The following is a 21,052-nucleotide window of genomic DNA, read 5'->3' as shown; positions in this document are numbered from 1 at the left end:
ATCATCAGCTTAATATCTCATAAACTTAAGATATGTGAAATGATAATTTCATATCCCTTGAGAAAAGGTTATCATTTTTATGGTGTTTAGAATATAGATACGATAATCCCTAGTGATAATATGCAAATTTACAGGGTACTAGATATGAACTAGAGGAAACTAGAATATTTTGTGCTTATCTTATAGCATCAAGAAAGGTATTTATAAGCATACTTTTCGGGTATATTACTGTAACGGTTACGCTAAATGAACTGAATATAAACATTACGGTTTGATAGTTGAATTCACGAGTCAATTTAAGCTAGATCAACATTGAAAACCTGGAATCACTGGACAGCCGTTTTGTCCCAGTATGGGACTCCTCAACAGCGCATATCCACAATCTCACACGTGAGGCCTGAACCCAAGACCTTCGGTTTCGCCGAATTGGTGGTTTAGAGGTTGAATGATCGCACGTGTGACTGAAGGTCCTAGGTTTGAGTCTTAGATGAGGGATTGTGGATATACACTACCCAAGAGTACCATATTAGGACGAAATGGTCGTTCAGTGCTTCCAGATTTTCAATGTTGGTCTGGCTTACATTCAAACATCAAATTTGCTACAATCTCTACAAACATCCATTATGGTTTAGATTGATTTGTACTTAAAGAAACAAGCTATAAATGAATTGCTTAAAATGTATTCCAGAAATATTGAGAATAAGTTGCCTAAAAAATATATGAACTTATTTAGAACCAATGTATTTAAATATTGTGTGTATAATGGGTTACACCAGATCACTGAAGAGCATCAATTAGAGATATTGAAAAAATGGTATATCTACATATCTTGATACAAATCCAGAATAAATACGTAGTGAATAGACCAATGATGCTTTAATTATTAGTTTAAAACAATTGCAAGATTTGATAACTAACTTTTGGTAGCTTCACTGCCGAAGTAGAAGTAATTTACACATGGGTTTACCATTTTTAAACATGATATAAATGGATGTCATCTTTATAACTACAACAGATACGAAAGTTGTGATATTTCACCTCGGATTTATGATACTATTTAAAAATGGAGCCTATTCAACCGTTGTATACAATAAGCAACTTCAAATGTACTTGGAATGAAAAAACTTTACACCTCTGAGCAACCAGAGAAAAACATAGCTAACTTCGATTTAATTTGTAGTTTGAACTTCGCAACTTTTGCACACCTATATTTTTCAATTGACTATACTGTATATTTCAAATTTCAAATTCCAATATCATATGCATCGAGTTTGGTTTGATTACAAAACCGGAAACAAGATGTGGAGTATAACTAGTAAATAAGTCTTTGAAAATAAGATTAATTTTTAACAGCTCTCTTACTATCCGGTATCAATTTTTGTTAAATGTTGATTCCGTTTCAAACCTTGTCTATTAGAAGTTGTGGGCTTATTTGTTTATCTATTATGTTTTTGAACGCCAAAACAAAAAACAAATACGTAACTTGAAAACTATGTGAACGAGTATACTTTTAACTGCAAGTAAAGTATATGGATTTTGACTAGCAGTGGAATTTTGTATGCGAGTTCTGCCTTATGTCGGATTAGTCAACTGGCTATACCTGTATCTCAGTATATATGCTCACGTCTGGATCCAACTGCTTGTTACAATCTACCTTTTATGAAAAAAACTTGTGACAAATAGCTTAATTGAAGCAACCTTCACGGGACGTACATATCCCATTTGAAACGGATCAAAACTCAGTCAAAATTACCCACAATAGTGTAACTAAAATCCTTACAATTGATGCGTATGTCCAAACTTACTGTTAACAAACGTAAGCATTTTTATTATCATAATTAGTCGTCTGAAAATTAATAACATACTACTTGAGATAGTTACCTTTTTTTGAACATTATGAAAACGTTTTACCTATGTTAATACATAACACTTAACCGTTTGACGTTGCAATTACTTTTATGATAGTAAATTGTTTTTGACAATCGTTTCCATAACAGACATTACTAATTTGTTTATAATGCATAGTGTTAAGTGATTCAAAGTTGTCATTTACCTTCTGACATTTATTTAATCAATACTTACAATTTTGATCATATAAGATAAACATTTTGAATAGCAATGGAGATTTTGGAGAAATCACTATGATTTATGTGAATGAAACTTATTCTTTGTAGAGTAAACATAAATTCAGTTTGTTTTTAGATAATGTTTATTTGAATGTTATTTTCCTATAGTGTAGATTTACATGACCTTTTGTTAATATCACTTTGCTGTCATTTATGTATTGGGAACACCTAAAGTGTAGTATGGAATGTGTAACATTGAAAGTGATGACAAAAACGCAGTTGCAAATAAAGTTCAGGATAAGGAATACGTTTACGGAATTTCATTAATTGTAAAACTAAATTCACAACACTTTTATTTAACATCTGAAATATCATAGGACAACAGGTTAACTGAAGATATATATTTAATTTATGTAAGAAATTATTAACTTTGTAATGAATTCCAACTGGTTATTGTGTCTTCTCTGTATCAGCTCACTTTAGAAAGCTACTTCATAGCTTATTTGTTTGGTGAGTATACATTTGATACTCTTGCGATATATACACAAACACATTAAGGTTAAAAAGTTTTTCCACAACTTATTAACTCAATGATCATACGTTGATCACATAGACATGTTCACTTAGACAAGATACATTCGATATGATCTATGGTTTAAGAAAACCACTTATTTACTCATTTCAGCAACTATCTAAAGTGTAAACGTAAAATGAAAAGGTTTTATTTAATTCTTTTTCTGATTATTTAATCTGTATTGTATTATTTTTGAAAGTATTTTTTAATTTTGTATGAACTTAATTTTATTATTTCATTACTTACTTTTACATATCGAATAGTTAATAGGGTGTCAGGATTCCACATTATATTCCATATTATATTCTAATAAAACTGAATGATAACTGAACGACTAAAACTTAAAGTCAAAATATAATCACACCATAAATTGATTATTATCATACAACCATTGAAAGCATTATATAGATATTTCATCGAAGTATAAGAGTCTTCAGTAGTGGACCTCCATGATCTTATCAACAATCAAATCTAAAACTTTCGGACTCGATATGAATGTTTAAGCTCTAGATTACCAGGCCAGCATTCCATGATTTTTATATATCAGCCAACTATTTACTATGGGGAATTAAAGATAGAAGCTCAATATCGTGAATAAACTGAGATTACGCATCCAATACTAGGACAAAATAGATTACTAGTGCCATTTCTCATTTAATACTTATCTAATTAGGATCAGTTTTGATGTAAACTATAAAAATCTAATAATCTCTATAACCCCTTCATGTTAAAGTTTGTATTGTAGTGAACAAGAACACCAGTGGGGACAGTCGAATGTATTTAACACAAAATTACAGGACTTGTTAATAAAATCTAACAATCATAAAGTAAATGCATAATTTTGCAAAATGTCCACCAATTGTCTCAAAATGAATCAGACTTCATTATTCTTGCATTTTCATACAAATTGCATCCTGTTTCCATTCTTTACTGTTCGATCCTCTTGTCTCTCTGCTGCCAGACCTTTTGTTCACGACTAACATCATATACTACTTGTGTCAATATAAGTAACATGCACCACAGTATATTTATTTATATCAAGAACTCAAAGTTTCAAAATAGTCAATAACCTTTAAAACATGATAATCTAATTTTAACATCTCTTAGTAAATAAATAATTTGTTATGTGGGTGAGATCAAGTTAACAACTACATATATATTCAAAGTATTAGAATTTACTCAGTTCTGTTTATCACTCAGATGTTGTTCAAATGAATATTATTATTATTATTCTCTACAATAATAATTTCGTTATATGATGAATCACAATGACATTTGTTACTTATATGTAATAGACGTTTTGTTTTATCCGTCTTTGTGGTTATTTTCTCTTAGTCTATTTAATCAATCTAATAAATTTCCACTAGGCATAAATATGAACTTGAGAAAGAAAAGGAAATTGGAGAATAATATACCCATATACATTATTCATGTAAACATCACTGTAATGTGTCTGTCGTTGCATAATCAAGATACATACGTCTTCAATATATATATATATATATATATATATATATATATATATATATATGATTATTTAATAAATGTAAGTGAAAAAATAATATAGAAAAACAAAACACTAACTGTTTATGATATGAACAAATTGAATAGTTACATAAATATTTATTACCTAGATGATGATGATATGTGGAAGGAAGAACAAGTGCCGTTAGAAGTGAATGAAGAATACTTCATCAAGATACCAAGGTAAGGAGATCTGAGCAAGTGTGAGAACTAAAGAAACATCATACCACTATCGGTATTATAAAATGTTTTCAATAGAGTGTTGCCGAACCGGATGAAATATCCAGTAGATGACCAGTTTCGAGGTCAACAGGCTGGATTCCGTAATGATCGGTCATACACAGACCAAATCACCACACTACTGATCATCGTTGGACAATCTACTGAATATAACTCGTGACTATACATCAACTCCATTGACTATGAGAATGCATTTGACAGTATGGATAGGATAAACTTACGGAACATTCTTCGATAATATGGTGTACAAGAGAAAGCTATCAACACCATTCGGAATTCATACGATGAACTACACTGCATTTATGGAGGACAGATAACAGACGTATTCTAGTTGATGACCGGAGTCAGACAAGGCTAGTTACTCTCACCCTTTCTATTTCTTTTGATGGTTGATTGGATTATGAAGACCTCGACATCTCAGAAGAAGCACGGAATACAACAGACAGCTTGCATGCAACTATACGATTTGGACTTCACAGATGACCAAGTACTTTTATCCCATATACAAGAGCAAATGTAAGTTAAGACAACCAGTGTAGCAGAAGCCTCTACATCAGTAGGTCACTACATTCACTGAGGAAATAGCATGATCGTCGAGTACAACACGGAGAACATGAACCCTAACCACTTGATGGAGATGCTCTGGAAGAAGTAGGAACTTTTACGTACCTGGCCAGCATCATCTATGAAGAAGGAGGATCAGATGCAGATATAAAAGCACGGGTTGGCAGAGTAAGGACAGTATACCCACAATTTAAGAACATGTAGAACTCAAAACAGCTGTCAGCCAGCATTAATGTCAGAATCTTCAATACGAACGTCAAGGCAGTTCTACTGTACGGAGTTGAAACTTGAAGAACTACTACAACCGACATCAAAAAGGTGCAAGTGTCTATAGACAATGGTCTATAAACGATACTCAATGTCCGTTGACCGGATACCATCAGAAACAACCTTCTGTGGGAGAGAACAAACCAGCTTCCATTTGAAGAGGAAATTAGGAAGAGACGATAGAAATGGATAGAACATACATTACGCAAATCATCAAAGTGAATCACGAGACAAGCTCCAACTTCGAATTCTGAAGGAAAACGGAAAAGAGGATGACCAGAGAACACTGCACCGAGAATCGGAAGCAGATATGAAAAGGATGAATAGGAAATGAAAACATTTGGAAAGGATTGTCCAGAACAAAGTTGGGTGGAGAATGCTGGTTGCCGGCAAGTGCTCCTCCACGAGGGGTAACAAGTGTAATGATCAATGATCAATCATTTGATATACATTCTGAATAGTTACTTACCAAGACTTAATTATTATTATTTTAATTAGCTCTGACAAAATGATTAGTATTAATTATCAATATTTCTATATTTCTTTATGTTGAGAACAGTGCTGATAAAAGATAACTGTAATTGAAGATAATGAGTAAGTTTTGTTGTCATTATCAGTATCACCATATTTTCTATGACTATAAAATATTTATTGTTCAGTTATTCTGTATAGTTTACTCAAAACATTTTTAACGAAAGGATTATAATCACACTGAAAGTGAATGGAAAGATGATTAATGAATATAGCTTTTTGATGAATTGAAAAAGGTACTTAACACTTAAAGAAGTATAATGATGAATGTTGTTGTCCCACGTAATAACTCATGTTTACACTTTGGCATGTTGAAGTTTACTATGATAATTAATATTTTGTAAGTCGGTGTTTCCGTTTTAACATCATTCTCTTGAGTAAATGAAATATCAGAAATGGGTTTTGTGGAGATTTTAGTGATTTCAATTGTTGAGATCATGGGTCAGTTGAAGCTAGACCACAACAAAAAACCCCTTTTGATAAAAATCAACATATGCTCACTAGTGACTGGCTTCAAGATGTATATCCTGGAGTTCTAGTGAGAAGCAGTGACCAGTGGAGTTCAACCGAGTCTGTTGTGAGATAATAACTCACTGATGACAGTGGTGGATGTGTCGCTCGATTTCGTGGATCAGTTGAAGTTGGACATTAACACCGTTAGATGCCAGTCGGCTCAGTGATCTAGTGGTTAAGTACTCGCGCGCGAGACCAGTAGGTCCTGGATTCGAATCACGCGAGCGGGATCGTGGATGCGCACTGCTGCGGAGTCCCACAGTAGGACGAAACGGCCGTCCAGTGCTTCCAGGTTTTCCATGGTGGTCTAGCTTCAATTGACTGATGATCTCAGCAATTAACCGAAGTATATTTAAGGAATCGTAGGAATTAGAATTAAGTATACTTTTAACCCTGAATTGATGTGAGCTAAATACTGACTGTAAACTAATGTAGAAATATACTGAATATTATAAAAAAAATCTAATTAAATACTCTAAAATTTTACTCAAAGATTTTATTAAAACCAATTCAAGTTGTGGTATCTTATGATCCACATACACGACAATCACTGAACTAATGATGAAATATGAAAGGAATACTAACAGTGGAATGAAAAACTTTTTTTAAAAATTTTACACAAGCTATTAAGTTTTTAAAATGAATTAAGAATTTTTCAGGTTCTGCAGTTATCATTTCATAATTATTTTATTGCATGAAACAAATTAATTAACGTACGCATACCAATGTCCTACTTAGATTAATGTCACATAGATTAGTAAACGTAAACTTCAAATTAATTAATTCATAAATACTAAACAAAATATACGAACTAAATATGTCAATGGTAAGGTTAAGAGGTCATATTCACGAAGAGATAAGAAATATGTATGTATATAAATATATATATTCTAATATTTTATCTAATTTCATACATTAATCATGGAATTCTAATGAATGAAGAGCCTGAAAGAAAAATGATTGGAAACAATGACTTTTCAAATATTCATTGTTTTTGAATATTCTATAGGGATTTTTAAACTTTTGAATCCTAATTGTTGATAGCCAATAAAATTGTACAAATGAAGCATTATTTGATGTTGAATATACATTATTAAGTTGCTAGGTCAAGATGAATTCTTGTTTTTTTTGAGCTTCTTTTCTCTTTTCTATCTAGGAGTTAATAATAAAAAGTAACCGAAAAAAAAATATTTTTTTTTAGTATTTTGTAACTACTAAAAACTACATTCATTGAGTTTTGTATTATAGAAACAAACTGAATTGCAAGCTATTTTGACTAAAAATTCTAAAAGAATATTGATAAACAATGAAATTATAATTTAAATTATGAATTTAAACTTCATCCTAATGCACAAACAAGTGGCTATCAGAACTAAGTAGCTAAGTAGATAACGCGATAGCATTTGAAGCGAACGGTGCTGAGTTCGAGTCCGAAAGTGGACATTGACTCTGAGATGCAGGTACATCCAGTTGACAAGCCCCACATAAGACGAAACATGCATCCTGGATTTCACTGTTAGCCACTATCCATATTTGTATATAATGCTTGTGAATTAGGACTATATCGAGGCAATACGTACAGTATGCACATATGCCAATAGCAGACTGATCAATTGCAGTCCTAAACATCAATGGGAAGATTCAAACAAACAATACCAAGTGAATTTATTGAAACTGTAATATTATGGGCAATAAAAATCGTTCCTTTTATTTAACATATAAGTTGTTATTGCAAACTTATTTATTTTAACAAAGAAAGAATCCACAACTGTTGATCAATATATTTGCATTCATTTCTCAATTCATGTAGCCATGTGTTTGATATCGGTATGGTCTAGATTGTCTGATTGTGTACAAGTAAACAGAATACTTAGAGGTCAAGTTAGTTACTCATGTTTATTGTTAACTATACAATACTTTCATATTAATTTTAAGCAGTATTCTATTTCTTTAAAAAAAGGTTTTTCAAATTGTATAGAAACACATCGTAAAGAAACAAGTTCCTTTACCTGGGGGCGATAAATGTGATCACATAAAGAAACATTATAAAAGCACGCCAAAATTCTCATATACTCAAATATGTTATGAATGTATTGTACTATTTCAATTTTGTTGCAAACTGTGATGTTCTGAATTATTCTCAAGATAGAGATTTCGTCTTGTTTATAATTTTTATGAACATATATATACTCTTTTGAGTTTGTATTTTCACTAATTGTGAGATGATAGCACCGCTATTTAGTTTGTACATAGTAAAATAATCAAGAACGTTTCACGTTTGTAAGGATACAAACTCAAATATCTGCGGGTCATTTATTTGTTTCGGGGAATGGAGTTCTTTGATTGAATTCCTGAAAAGGTTTTGTGTGTATACTTTTGAACGAAGGATAACGGAACATTTGTCTAGTACTTTCTAGTTCTTAATCATTATCTAATATTTTTCCCTAAAAAAATATTTATCCTATTCATTCTTTCGTAATTTATGGACAATAAAACAAAGCCAGCTACGTAAAGAGACTATTCAAGAATGTTTACTTACAAACACATAATTGTTACTTATTTAACATCTATGTATTATTTAGTAAGATTATAATTTATGACCGACCTTTGGGCGACTCTAATATCCACCAACTAACTAGCCAAAATGAGGGTTATAGAACAGCGTGAGGAATTAGAAATATAATTTCCAGTTGATAGGATAAGAATTTGATTTAAAATTTTCATCGTGAACTGATATCATCTAAAACATCAAAAACGCTATTTAGACAAATGGATGAATGAATTTCTCACCAATATCCAAGATGTGTTATCGTATATCTGATTGGTTCGTCCATAAATTGTAATCTTGTCTATTATTGTTGATTAATGATTTGATACATATATTTTGTTGAAATGAATATGCAACTGGAATTCTTTGGTAAAAAGGATTTATGCATTTTGTGAATTAAAGCAATATCGAGGCATACGCGCAGTAAGCATATATGCCAATAACACACTGATCAATTGCAGTCTTGAACCTCAATGGGAAGATTCAAACAAACAATACCAAGTGAATTTAAAATTCATCCCATCGCACAAGCAAGTGGCTATCAGGACTCAGTAGCTGAGTAGATAACGCGATGGGGTTTTAAGCGAATGTTACTGGGTTCGAGTTCCAGAGTGAACATCAACTCTGAGATGCAGGTACACCCAGCTGACGAGCCCCACATAGGACGAAATACGCATCCTGGATTCCACTGCTAGCCACTATCCATCATTGCTTACAAAAAATTTTGTAACTGTATTAACAAACTAAACTTTCAAATGCTATTTAAAAGCATTAAATTATTAGAATTATATAGGAAGAATTACAATGTTGTAATATATTTTATATCCTACGGATTTGATTACAAGTTATGTTACTTCATTGGCTTACCAACATTGTTGTTTGCATTTTATCCATTATCATATATATATCGTCGTAAATATTCAAGATATACCATTTTATTAAAAATGTTTTTCTCATATTACACATAATTTTATTCTTGTTTGGCATAACTAAGAGATATGTGGACGATATCTTAGTTGTCTGTGAAAGAAAGGAAGATATGAACTATTTATTGAATAAACTCAACACTATTCAAAACCATATCAGTCTCTCATGCGAAGAAGAGAAGAACGACCAGCTTTCCTTCCCTCTTGGCTCAATCAAACGATCCATTTTTAGAAAACCAACGTAGGCAGGCCAATACTATAGCTATTATAGTTATTGCCCTGTGCAATGCGAACGGGGTTTTATAAGATGCCTATTTAACAGGATTGATCGTATCTGTACAAATGACGCCATTGATGATGATGTTAGGTCGCTAAACAAAACATTAGTGGGAAATGGCTATCCCCTGAAATTCATAAATAGATGGAAAGTTCATGGTACAGTAAGACCTACTGTAGCCTTGGCGGGAAAAAGCCTGTCTATATCACCTTACCATTTAGAGGTGATTCAAATAGCCTTTTATTGAAACGAAGGCTTAAACCAGTCATCAACAAAACGTTTTGCGCAGCTAATGTTACTGTCAAGGAAAGAACAAGGTTCATGCTTCATCCAAAACCTAAAAGATATGAAAACGATTGTATCACATCCCACTGTGTTTACCAATTTAAATGTGTGTGTAGTCACACATACATAGGGAGGGACAATCGTGATCTCAAAATTATGGTGTGTGTGAACATGTACCAAAATGGTTGCAGAAACAAATATAATCAAATAACCCAATAAGAGTAGACGATAAACATTCACCATCCTCTATTGCCAAACATGTGATCGAAACAGGCCATAAGATTGATCTTAACTCGGCTTCTGTGGTATTGTATAAAAGTGTAAAAAAGCGTATGCTAAGGTTTACTAAGCCTTAGCCATATGAAAATTCAAATCCCCTTTGTGTATTCAAAAACAGTTTGTTCTTACCTTAAACCTACCCCGGTAATATTAACTTATTATCCAGAGTGCATCTGCATCACTTTGTTCCTATACATTGCACATTCCGCATACTGTCTGTCCCGATACGAGACATATGACGTCCGACTGACCAGAACTCTCATGTTTCGATCAATGACGTGTTGATAGGGACTCCTCCGGATTTTCACCCTATTCTCCAACTGAGCATTAGTCACTAGTGCGAATATGTTTTATTATCCTTGTCTCTTACCCTCCATTTATAATCTATTTGACTTCTTATATTTATATATAAATGTTGTTAAAAAGTATATGTGTAATCAGATTGTTCGAAATGTATTGCACTATTATATAATTCACATAATTCTGATAATCTTCGTCTTCTTATTACACTCCTGAAATAATTGATTTTGTTAGTGTCTTACTTTAGGGTGCTAACTTATAGCATTATGTATGATGTATTTAACAGTAACCATTATTTTATTCAGATACTCATTATTGATAATTCATGATTGAACAATTATTCTCTTTTCACTAAACATTATAATATGAAAACAATAACTCAAACAATATAAGTACATACATCCACAAATTTATCATTAATTAATAAATTTGTTTTCTTTTTTTTTTCTTTTTTTCTTTCTTTTTACTTTCTTTCAGGGCAAAATATAAATCTATCAAATTATTTTGTTATGAATATAATCATATATATGTTTATAAAACCTTATTCATTTACAATAATAGTCATTTTAATTTCCATTATATTATGACCTTTATTCCGAGTATAGAAAATAATGAACAAAGAGGGAGAGAGAGAAAAAAAGGAGAAAGATAAAAATAAAATATAAAATTGACAAAAAATTCCCCCTTTTTTCTAAAAAAACAAAAAAAAAGAAAGTTTAAGCATAATTTTGATTCCGATTTATTTTTATAAAGAAATATAGTTCACTTGGTATTGTTTGGCTTGTATCTTCCCATTGAGGTTTAAGGCTGCAGCTGATCAGTCTGTTTGAAGCGAATGGTACTGGGTTCGAGTCCCAGAATAAACGTCAAATCTAAGATGCAGGTACATCTAGTTGATGAGTCCCAAATAGGACGAAACGCCCGTCAAACTGGATTCCACTGCTAGCCACTATCCATCATTGCTTACAAAAAAGCTTATGAATTAAGGCAATATCAAGGCATGCACACAGTAAGCAAATATGCCAATAACACACTGATCAATTGCAGTCTTAAACATCAATGGGACGATACAAGCCAAACAATACCAATTGAATTTAAAATTCGCCCCATCGCACAAGCAAGTGTCTATTAGGACTCAGTAGATGAGTGAATAACGCGATGGGGTTTTAAGCGAATGTTACTGGGTTCGAGTTCCAGGGTGAACATCAACTCTGAGATGCAGGTACATCTAGATGACGAGTCTTGGATTCCACTGCTAGCCACTATCCATCATTGCTTACGAAAAAAATATAGAAGATTTAGATACACATCATAGTAAATTGAAATGAGTATTTGTTTACTTTTTTGTTTTTTTTCTTTCTTTTTTTCTTTTTCTTTGAATATTATAGATTATTTTGACATGAATTAAATAATTAAATGAAATGAAAACTTACGAATCATTATTCATTTGATTATTTATTTATTTATTTCATAGTTAAATAAAATAATGAATTTTTTCTTATTTTATAATAAAAATAAACAAATTAATAAATGAATTTTGTTGTTGTTGTTTCTTTTGACAATCCATTAATTTATATGTCATGATTCATTTACATATTTATTTTTAAGGTTTTATGGACTGTTTACTTAAAGTTAAGTAAATTAATTCACATGAGATAGAATGTTGTTTATTGAAATTAAATTAATAGTAAATTGTAATTTTATTCATATTAAATATGTAAAAACAGCATAATAATAATCCATTAGATTTAATTCATTATTATTAAATGTAATTATGTACGCATAAGGGATTATTATATTAAGAAGAAACAAAACAACAACGACGGTAACAACAAACATCTATTTACCATTAGAAAATGTCACATTTACTTAAGAAGTATTTAATAACTTAAATAACTCTATTCTCATTTGAACAAAGAATATCTCTATTCCATTAGCTGTATACTAATAACTAATTATAAATTTGAATATAAAATGAAATGATTATAAATAAATAAACAAACATAATAATGATAAATATAGAATATAAATTGGTTGATTATTATATGATTTATTGAAGATTTGAGCATAAAATTCATTCAGCTATGCTTAATCACTACATAAGAATTTAAGATTGAAATTTAGCATTTTAAGAATGGTTCAATTGCATAAGATGATGAGATAAAAATTGGCAAATAAAAATGTAAGTCTCGCGCCAGGCGCTTAACCAACTAGACCACTGAGCCGGCATCCAATGGTGTTAATGTCTAACTCCAACCATTCCACGAAGTTGCGCCACCGTACACCTTTGTCTTCAGTGAGTTACTATCTTACAACAGACTTGGTTGAACTCCACTGGTAACGACTTCTCACTAGAAATCCAGGAGTATCTCGTGAAGTCAGTGATTAGTGAGAAGGTGATTATTATTATTATCAGAATAGGTTTTGTGGAGATTTTTAGAAATTTCACTTGTTCAAATGGAGTCAATTGAAGCTAGAGCACCATGGAAAACCTGGAACCACTGGACGGCCGTTTCGTCCTAGGATGATTTCAACAAGTGAAATTTCTAAAAATCTCCACAAAAGCCATTCTGAAAATGTAAATTTGAATTGGGAATCTGTTAACTATTAGATTTGGTTAAATAATCCATAAAAGAAAACGGGGGTCAATGTGTAATTATTTAAATAATCAAGGAGAGTGAGAGAGATTGTACAAGTGTCATCTGGATGTAAAGATTTGTATATTAGTTGGAAATTAACTACATATCATAATATCTTGAGCCATTTAGATATAAAACAGAAATGATTTTTTTAGATCAGGAAATTAACCACTTGATATCATATACTTTATTCATATGAATTGCCGGCATTGTGAGCTTAGTTTATTGTGAGTATCAGTGAATAAATATTTGGTAGCCATCTTAGGAGTGATTTAAATTTAATTTACTTCAGTGATGATGTCAATACAATCTTGATGGTTACGGATTGACTGCGTTAATGTCATTGTTCCAGTTTCCGACCATTTACACACCTTGGTTCTGTACATAATACCTTTCTGTTCATAATATTCAATCAAAAACCTTCATACGCGCCTTCGAAATTTGTTGGGGACGATAGATCCTGCTCCTTGCTGGCAATGTGGTGCATGGCACTACGTTCGAAACTGCCCATTTAATCAACATCGATGCAAGAAGTGTAAGGTTATTGGTCATAAGGATGGTTTTTGTCTGACGAAGAAGACTCCAAGTCAGTCCAGAAATACCAAAAAGACCCTTTCTAGATCCCGCACCAATTCATTGAGCTTAGTATCTTCGCGTCAAAGCTCATCACCAAGTCAGAGAAAATTTATTACTGTTAACATTAGTGGGCATTCATCTTAATTGCAAATAGATACAGCAGCAGATGTCAGTATCTCTCGTAAGACGGATCAAAATGGGCAGCCCAAACTTGAAGCGTACAACGCAAAAGCCTCGTACTGCGTGTGGTAATTGCCTTCACCTGCTAGGACAAATGGAATGTACAGTTACTTTCCGTGATTTGGCATTTGTTGGGGTATGCTACATAACGCCAGCTGATCTAAATTTGCTCGGGTCAGATTGGTTCGATCACTTGAATTTAGCTGATGTCCCGTTGAATACCATATGCAACCTGGTATCACAACCCCAACTACGACAACAACCACATGACTTGGAAGCTTATACGAGGAACTTAATGACGCAGTTTTCAACTATTTTCCAACCTGGATCGGGTCGCTGCTCTGCCATGAAAGCAACACTTCGATTGAAAACTGGACTAAGCCTGTTTTTCGCCCAAAGAGACCTGTCCCTTATGCAACATTACAAACAGTAGATGAAGAATTGAACCGCCTTCAACAACAAGGAGTTATCACTCCCGTTTCCTACTCTGCATGGGCAGCACCTATTGTGGTTATTAAGAAGACCAATGGCACGATACGCGTATGTGCTGACTTTTCAACAGGTCTCAATGCAGCTCTGGAACAACATCATTATCCCCTGCCTGTTCCTGCAGACCTATTTACCATGCTGACTGGGGGAAGATTTTTCGCTAAGCTGGATCTAGCTGATGCTTATTTGCAAGTGGAAGTAGATGAAGCATCAAGAGAGCTGTTAACTATCAATACTCATCGTGGTTTGTTCCAGTATAACCGTCTACCTTTCGGAGTCAAAACTGCACCATCTATTTTCCAACAACTAACGGATACCATCCTATCAGGTATCTCGGGAGTCGCGGCTTATTTGGATGACATTTTAATTGTAGCAACGACATTAGAACAGCTACGAGAACGCACAACATTGGTACTGCAACGCATCAGTGACAACGGGTTCCGGTTACGCCCAGAGAAATGCCAGTTTTATTTGCAGTCGGTAAAATACTTGGGGTTCATTTTCGATGCCGACGGCCGTAGGCCGGATCCTGAGAATATCCGAGCTATCAAACTGATTCCCACTCCCACTAATGTCTCGGCACTACATTCCTTCCTGGGACTTGTCAGCTATTACTCAGCGTTCGTTCCATCGATGCATGATATTCGCGCTCCACTCAATAGCTTACTGCAGAAGAACGGCTCTTGGAACTGGACTAAACAGTGTGACACTGCCTTTTGTAAACTGAAGTCCATTATTATTTCGGAACTGCTGTTGACACACTACGATCCAGCCATGCCGATCATCGTAGCTGCAGACGCTTCAGCGTATGGCCTAGGCGCTGTTATCTCCCACCAGTTTCCGGATGCGTCGGAAAAAGCCATTATGCATGCAGACCGTACACTAACCCCAGCAGAAAAAAATACAGCCAGATAGAAAAAGAAGCTCTTGCGCTTGTGTTTGCTGTGCGCCGTTTTCACAAGTTCCTGTGCGGTCGGAGATTCACGCTTCTCACAGATCACAAGCCTTTACTCGCAATATTCGGGTCGAAATCTGGCATTCCAGCTCATTCAGCAAATCGTCTTCAGAGATGGGCCTTAGCACTCTTGGGGTATGATTTCGAAATCCAGTACCGACACACTCAACAATTCGGTCAGGCGGATGCCTTATCACGGCTCATTAGTGACCAGTTGGCGGCTGAGGAAAACACGGTAATCGCATCTCTGCTAGCGGAAGACCACGCCGAATGTTATCTGACGACCGCAATACGAACTTTGCCGGTATCTGCAACGGACATACAAAATGCTTCTAAGAGCGACCCCATTATCAAGAGAACTATGAGCTATGTCACCAGCGGTTGGTCGTCTAAGAAGTTTGATGGTGACACGAAACAGCTGTATCAGCGGCGGGATTCTCTATGCATTGTAAACGACTGCTTGATGTTCGGAGAGAGAGTGGTCGTGCCGGAATCCCTTCGTGCAAAAGTGCTGAAACAGTTCCACCTTGGTCATCCGGGGGTTAGACGAATGAAATCCATAGCCAGAAGTCATGCGTATTGGGCGCTAATGGATCAACATATAACAGAATTGGTCGGAAAATGTGTGCGGTGTCAGCAAGCAGCAAAAGTGAACGGCAAAGTTCCACCAGTTTCATGGTCACAACCTGATCATCCTTGGTCCAGGATACACGTCGACTTTGAAGGCCCGATTAACGGAACCATGTATCTAGTTGTAGTCGACGCCCTTTCGAAACGGCCTGAAATCAACCCTATCATACCGCCAACGACGATTAAAACACCACATATCCTCACAGGAATTTTCTCTCGAAATGGTATACTGGATGCCATTGTATCTGACAACGGTTCACAGTTCACCCCCAGCCAATTCCAGTCTTTCTGTCAACGGCTAGCCATAAAGCACTTTCGGTCACCACCATACCACCCGCAGTCGAATGGGCAAGCAGAAAGGTTTGTGGATACGTTTAAAAGAGCCTTGGCTAAGGCAAAAGGAGAGGGGACGCCAGCAGACGCGTTGCAAAATTTCTTAAATGTATACCGAACAACACCAAATGAGACGTTGCCGGAGCGAAAGTCCCCAGCAGAGATCCTAATGGGAAGAAGACTGAAGACGATCCACAGCCTGATGCATCCAAGTAATGCACCGACATCAGTACGGACAAAGTTTGAAAAGCGATCCACGTAGAAAGTGGGATGTCCGGTGTTTGCCCGTGATTACAGACCGACCCATGGTCCATGGGCAGAAGCGCGAGTGGTCAGAAGAGTTGGCCGAGTCATGTACGAAGTTGAGGTAGGCAGTGACAGGTGGCAACGCCATCGGAATCAGTTATGCAAACGGTTAGCCCCAGACCGCCCATCAACAGAATCAAATATTCCTCTTGACATCCTGCTAGACACATTCAACTTACCGGCAACCCCACCAAAAGAAAAACCTCAACAACAAGCTGAAACACGTCCCAGACGGTGGCCTATCCGAGAACGGCGAGTAACAGTCAGAATGCAGGTTGACCCCAGGAAAGCCCGCTATTTAAAAAAAGGGGAGGAGTGTTGGGAACGATAGATCCCCAAACTCATATTTTTAAATTTTATCTTATCGATCATTTTATCGATTAAATGTTAGATATTTTTATTGGGGTCAATTGATGAACTATCGATTAAATGCGCAAATAGGTCAATTAATGAACTCGCTGATTAATGTTTAAAAATTTTCTATGACAATATCGATTGTAAATAATTGTATAAATACGCTTGATTTGTGTGTTTGATTGACTTATTATCTGCTGTTTGTCTGTAGAATACACTTTCTACAACTTGCCCAGACTTCTCGATCGAGTTAGCAGAGTCGGGAACAACGAACCAGAATAGCTATCGAGTCGCTGAAACATTGATCCTTCGTTCCGTTCGAGTAAGACGCATCAGTAATAGCATTCAAGCAATAACGAAACTTAACAAAATTACATTCACTTATTAGTCGTTCTAAGTGCTCATTTGAAAATAATTTGTACAATCTATCCCATTGTTTGTCAATTTAAATTGAAGACCCTGTTCATTACTTTGTGACATTCTAAAGCTGTTATACTTTTAAGAAATATATATTTAATTTACATAATCCGTAACTGTTTCATTTTTCTTTTTTGTGTACATATGCATATAACAATCTCCTATATTATAGATCTAATTTGTGAGTTATACGTTCAAGGCTTAAATGCAAGTAAGCATGAAACTTTAAAAATATATTTACTTCCTTACTTACGCCTGTTACTCTCAATGGAGCATAGGCCGTCGATCAGCATTCTCCAATACTATAAAAACCATAAATCTATTACATGTGTTTGTAATATTATTTCATTGTTTAACTCACTGTTTAATGTTGATTTATTGAGAATATTTAAGTAAGCCATAAATCTCTATAACATAATGAACAATTTATACCTATAAGTAAAAGTAAACTATGATTATATATATTAGTGTAGAAATAGTATATAAAATATATTAACAAATATGAGAAGAGTTTCGTGACAATAATATGTGTTAATGAAAGATATACAACTGTTTATGTGAGTTGACAGATTATTCCATCATCTGTAAAATCTTTCTTTTACAACACTTAAGATGGATTAGTTAAAGCTTAATTTATACAAATCAGTTATGCTTAATCCCATCGCTAGTTTTTTACACTTAATTCTGATGTGATTATTCCCAAAAAGTGATCTTGTACTATTCTTTTTTCATAACGCTGATAAAGAACTTGAAGCATTAGATAACTGTGACGTCCGAGAATGAAACTCTTTAGTAAGATGCAATCATCTCCACAACCCTCACACTGATACTTATAATATGCTCACTAATGATTAGTTTTGAGAGAAAACTTCCAGAGTTCTTACGAGAAGCGGATAGTGTCGTGGTTCAATTGTGCTGAGTGTGAGGAAGGCAACCATGGGAAACAATGAGGGATAGCCAAGTAATTTCGAAGACTGATCGAAGATAAACTTGTAAACTATTTTACTTCGAATCAGTGACCTAGAGGTTTGATCTCTTGAGATATGTTCGTGGGTGAGCATAGCTGAAGAGCTCCGCACTAGGATGAACTAGCAGTTTAGTACTTTCATGTTTGAGTAGTTCTCAAACTTAGAGTTTTTCTTGATCTCAATAAAACCTAACAATTTTTTACAACTTCAATACTGAAGAAGTACATGAATTTTGTAAATCTAATTTTCTAATCAGAAGCTGAAAGTCCAAAGCTTTTTTGAAATAATAGCAGGTTACCAACAAAGAAGGAAAATGAAACTGTTCTAAAAGTTACCAATGAAATTTATTGAACCGTTATTGTGAGACTGAAAGTCGCTTTTGTTTGTATTCTTTTGTGTTTTATGGTTTTTGACTTTAAGGGCTACAACTGTATATAGGCATCCTGATCGAATTAACCTAATGCCGTCATTCAGTCACAAGATTTTGTTAAAATTCAACTACATTTCCTCAGAAGCACATTGGGAAATGTGCTGGTATTCGCATTGAAATAAACCGATTTCTAGTCTTAATATGAACACCGACACTGAAGTGCAGGTATATTTATCTGGAGAGTTCTAAATGGGAACAAACGTTCCTGTCTTTGATTTCATCGGTAACATCTATCTAACATTTATTAAACGGACCCCCAAAAGGTTGGAAAACTGCAAAAACCTTTATCTTAATTACTCGACAGAATACTAAGTATTTTTAAATCTCCTAGTTTTATACTAAAATAAATCTTGTTTCAACCAACAAAGATATGCTTTCTGTTTCAACTTATATTCTATCTTTATTAATATGTAATATAGCAATCAATGTATTATTATTAAAAGTTATGTAATACAGCGACACTATGGGAGCATATTTAATGCATTTATATGAATTCAATGTAAGACTATCTGCAATAGCTTGCGCATTTTATCTAAAACTATGTTTTCACTATTTAATAATTATATAATCCATTATTAGTTATTGTAATGAGTCTTATGAAAAATATCGGGGTTTAATTCATCTGCTTACCTATTCAAAAATAACCTAGTAATAACAAAAGTAAGATCAGTTATAGTTTTTAGATAAAATAAATTTCTGTGAAGACAGTGTTGAACTGTAGGATAACATACAAAATTTATTGCAGCAAGAACTGTTTAAACAAAATAGACTTTATGATAAAATGTTAATTGATTATGAAGTTTATTAGTGAATGGCAGTAAAATCCAGGACGGTTGTTTTGAATGTATGTTTCTGAAAGTTCAACTTTGATTTTTTATAGCGAACTTTAAGTTCAATGCCTTTTTCTTCAGACTCTAACGTCTTATTTATCGAGATAATAAATCTACGTAATTACAAGTTTATGCTACGTTTATGTATTTTAAGTTTTTCTAAAATCTTCTTGTTATTGCTTAGGGACTGCAATTAATCAGTCTCTTTGGACATAGAATAAAATGCACTTCTTGAATTCTACTGCCAACCATTAGTCAACTTGTAACTAAATGCTGATATCAAAGCAATCTGCTCAAAAAGATTGATCAAATGCAACCCTTAACAATCATAATGAGGAGATTCAGACACAAATGAAATAAATGAAATTTAATTGCGATGAGTTATAAATTAAACAATAGTTAGACGCATTTGTCTTCAAACATTTATTTAAGTCATTATATGTAGTGTATGCTACTTATGTAGTTGTATGTAGCAGCAATCGGAAATTGGACTCCTGAGAGCGGAAGATTAAGAAGAATAAAATGAACAGAACAGAGGAGAAAACTGAGCGCAATCAAAATAAGGAAGGAAAGTTGAAGTTTGTAAAAGACAACTGATAGATGATATACAAATGATGTATTTAATTTATGGTTTTCGTATTCTATGAAGACACTATGACTTTGTATTAAACAATAAATTGGCTATCCACACCAAGACTTCGTTCACTACAGTTATACGTATATAAATTACTTTAGTCTTCATAGCAACAGTTTTACTTGATTAGATAGAATTATATTGAAAATTAAGGAACATTATACAAACTTAACTGTAAATGGTAAACAATGATGTTACGTCATAAGAAACCATAAACTTACCAGGAATATTTAGGTGATTCATGCCGTCAGCAAATACAAATGAATCCTTTGGTGTATAGGTGGCTAATGCTCACCACCAACTGTGTATACGAATTTACATGTATCTGCCAAAGCAGTTACATTAGTAGAACAGAGAAGAGAGCCTACGTCCGATTCAAAGAACATATTCCGAAAAGTCTAAGGTCAAATGGACTAA

General features: G+C 33.9%; 1 protein-coding gene across 1 annotated transcript; it reads left to right on the top strand.

Moving 5' to 3' along the window:
- The first annotated feature begins 12,927 nt into the window (after positions 1-12,927).
- MS3_00000062 (uncharacterized protein) lies at positions 12,928-16,766 on the top strand. The gene has a single exon (XM_051207985.1). The coding sequence runs from the start codon at positions 14,914-14,916 to the stop codon at positions 15,691-15,693; it is 780 nt and encodes a 259-aa protein (XP_051069105.1). The 5' UTR covers positions 12,928-14,913; the 3' UTR covers positions 15,694-16,766.
- Positions 16,767-21,052: the final 4,286 nt, after the last annotated feature.

Source organism: Schistosoma haematobium, chromosome 3 (assembly GCF_000699445.3).
Source record: "Schistosoma haematobium chromosome 3, whole genome shotgun sequence".
Taxonomy (NCBI): Eukaryota; Metazoa; Platyhelminthes; class Trematoda; order Strigeidida; family Schistosomatidae; genus Schistosoma; species Schistosoma haematobium.
Note: the sequence above shows the minus strand (reverse complement) of the source record. Positions and strands in the feature narration are given on the sequence as shown.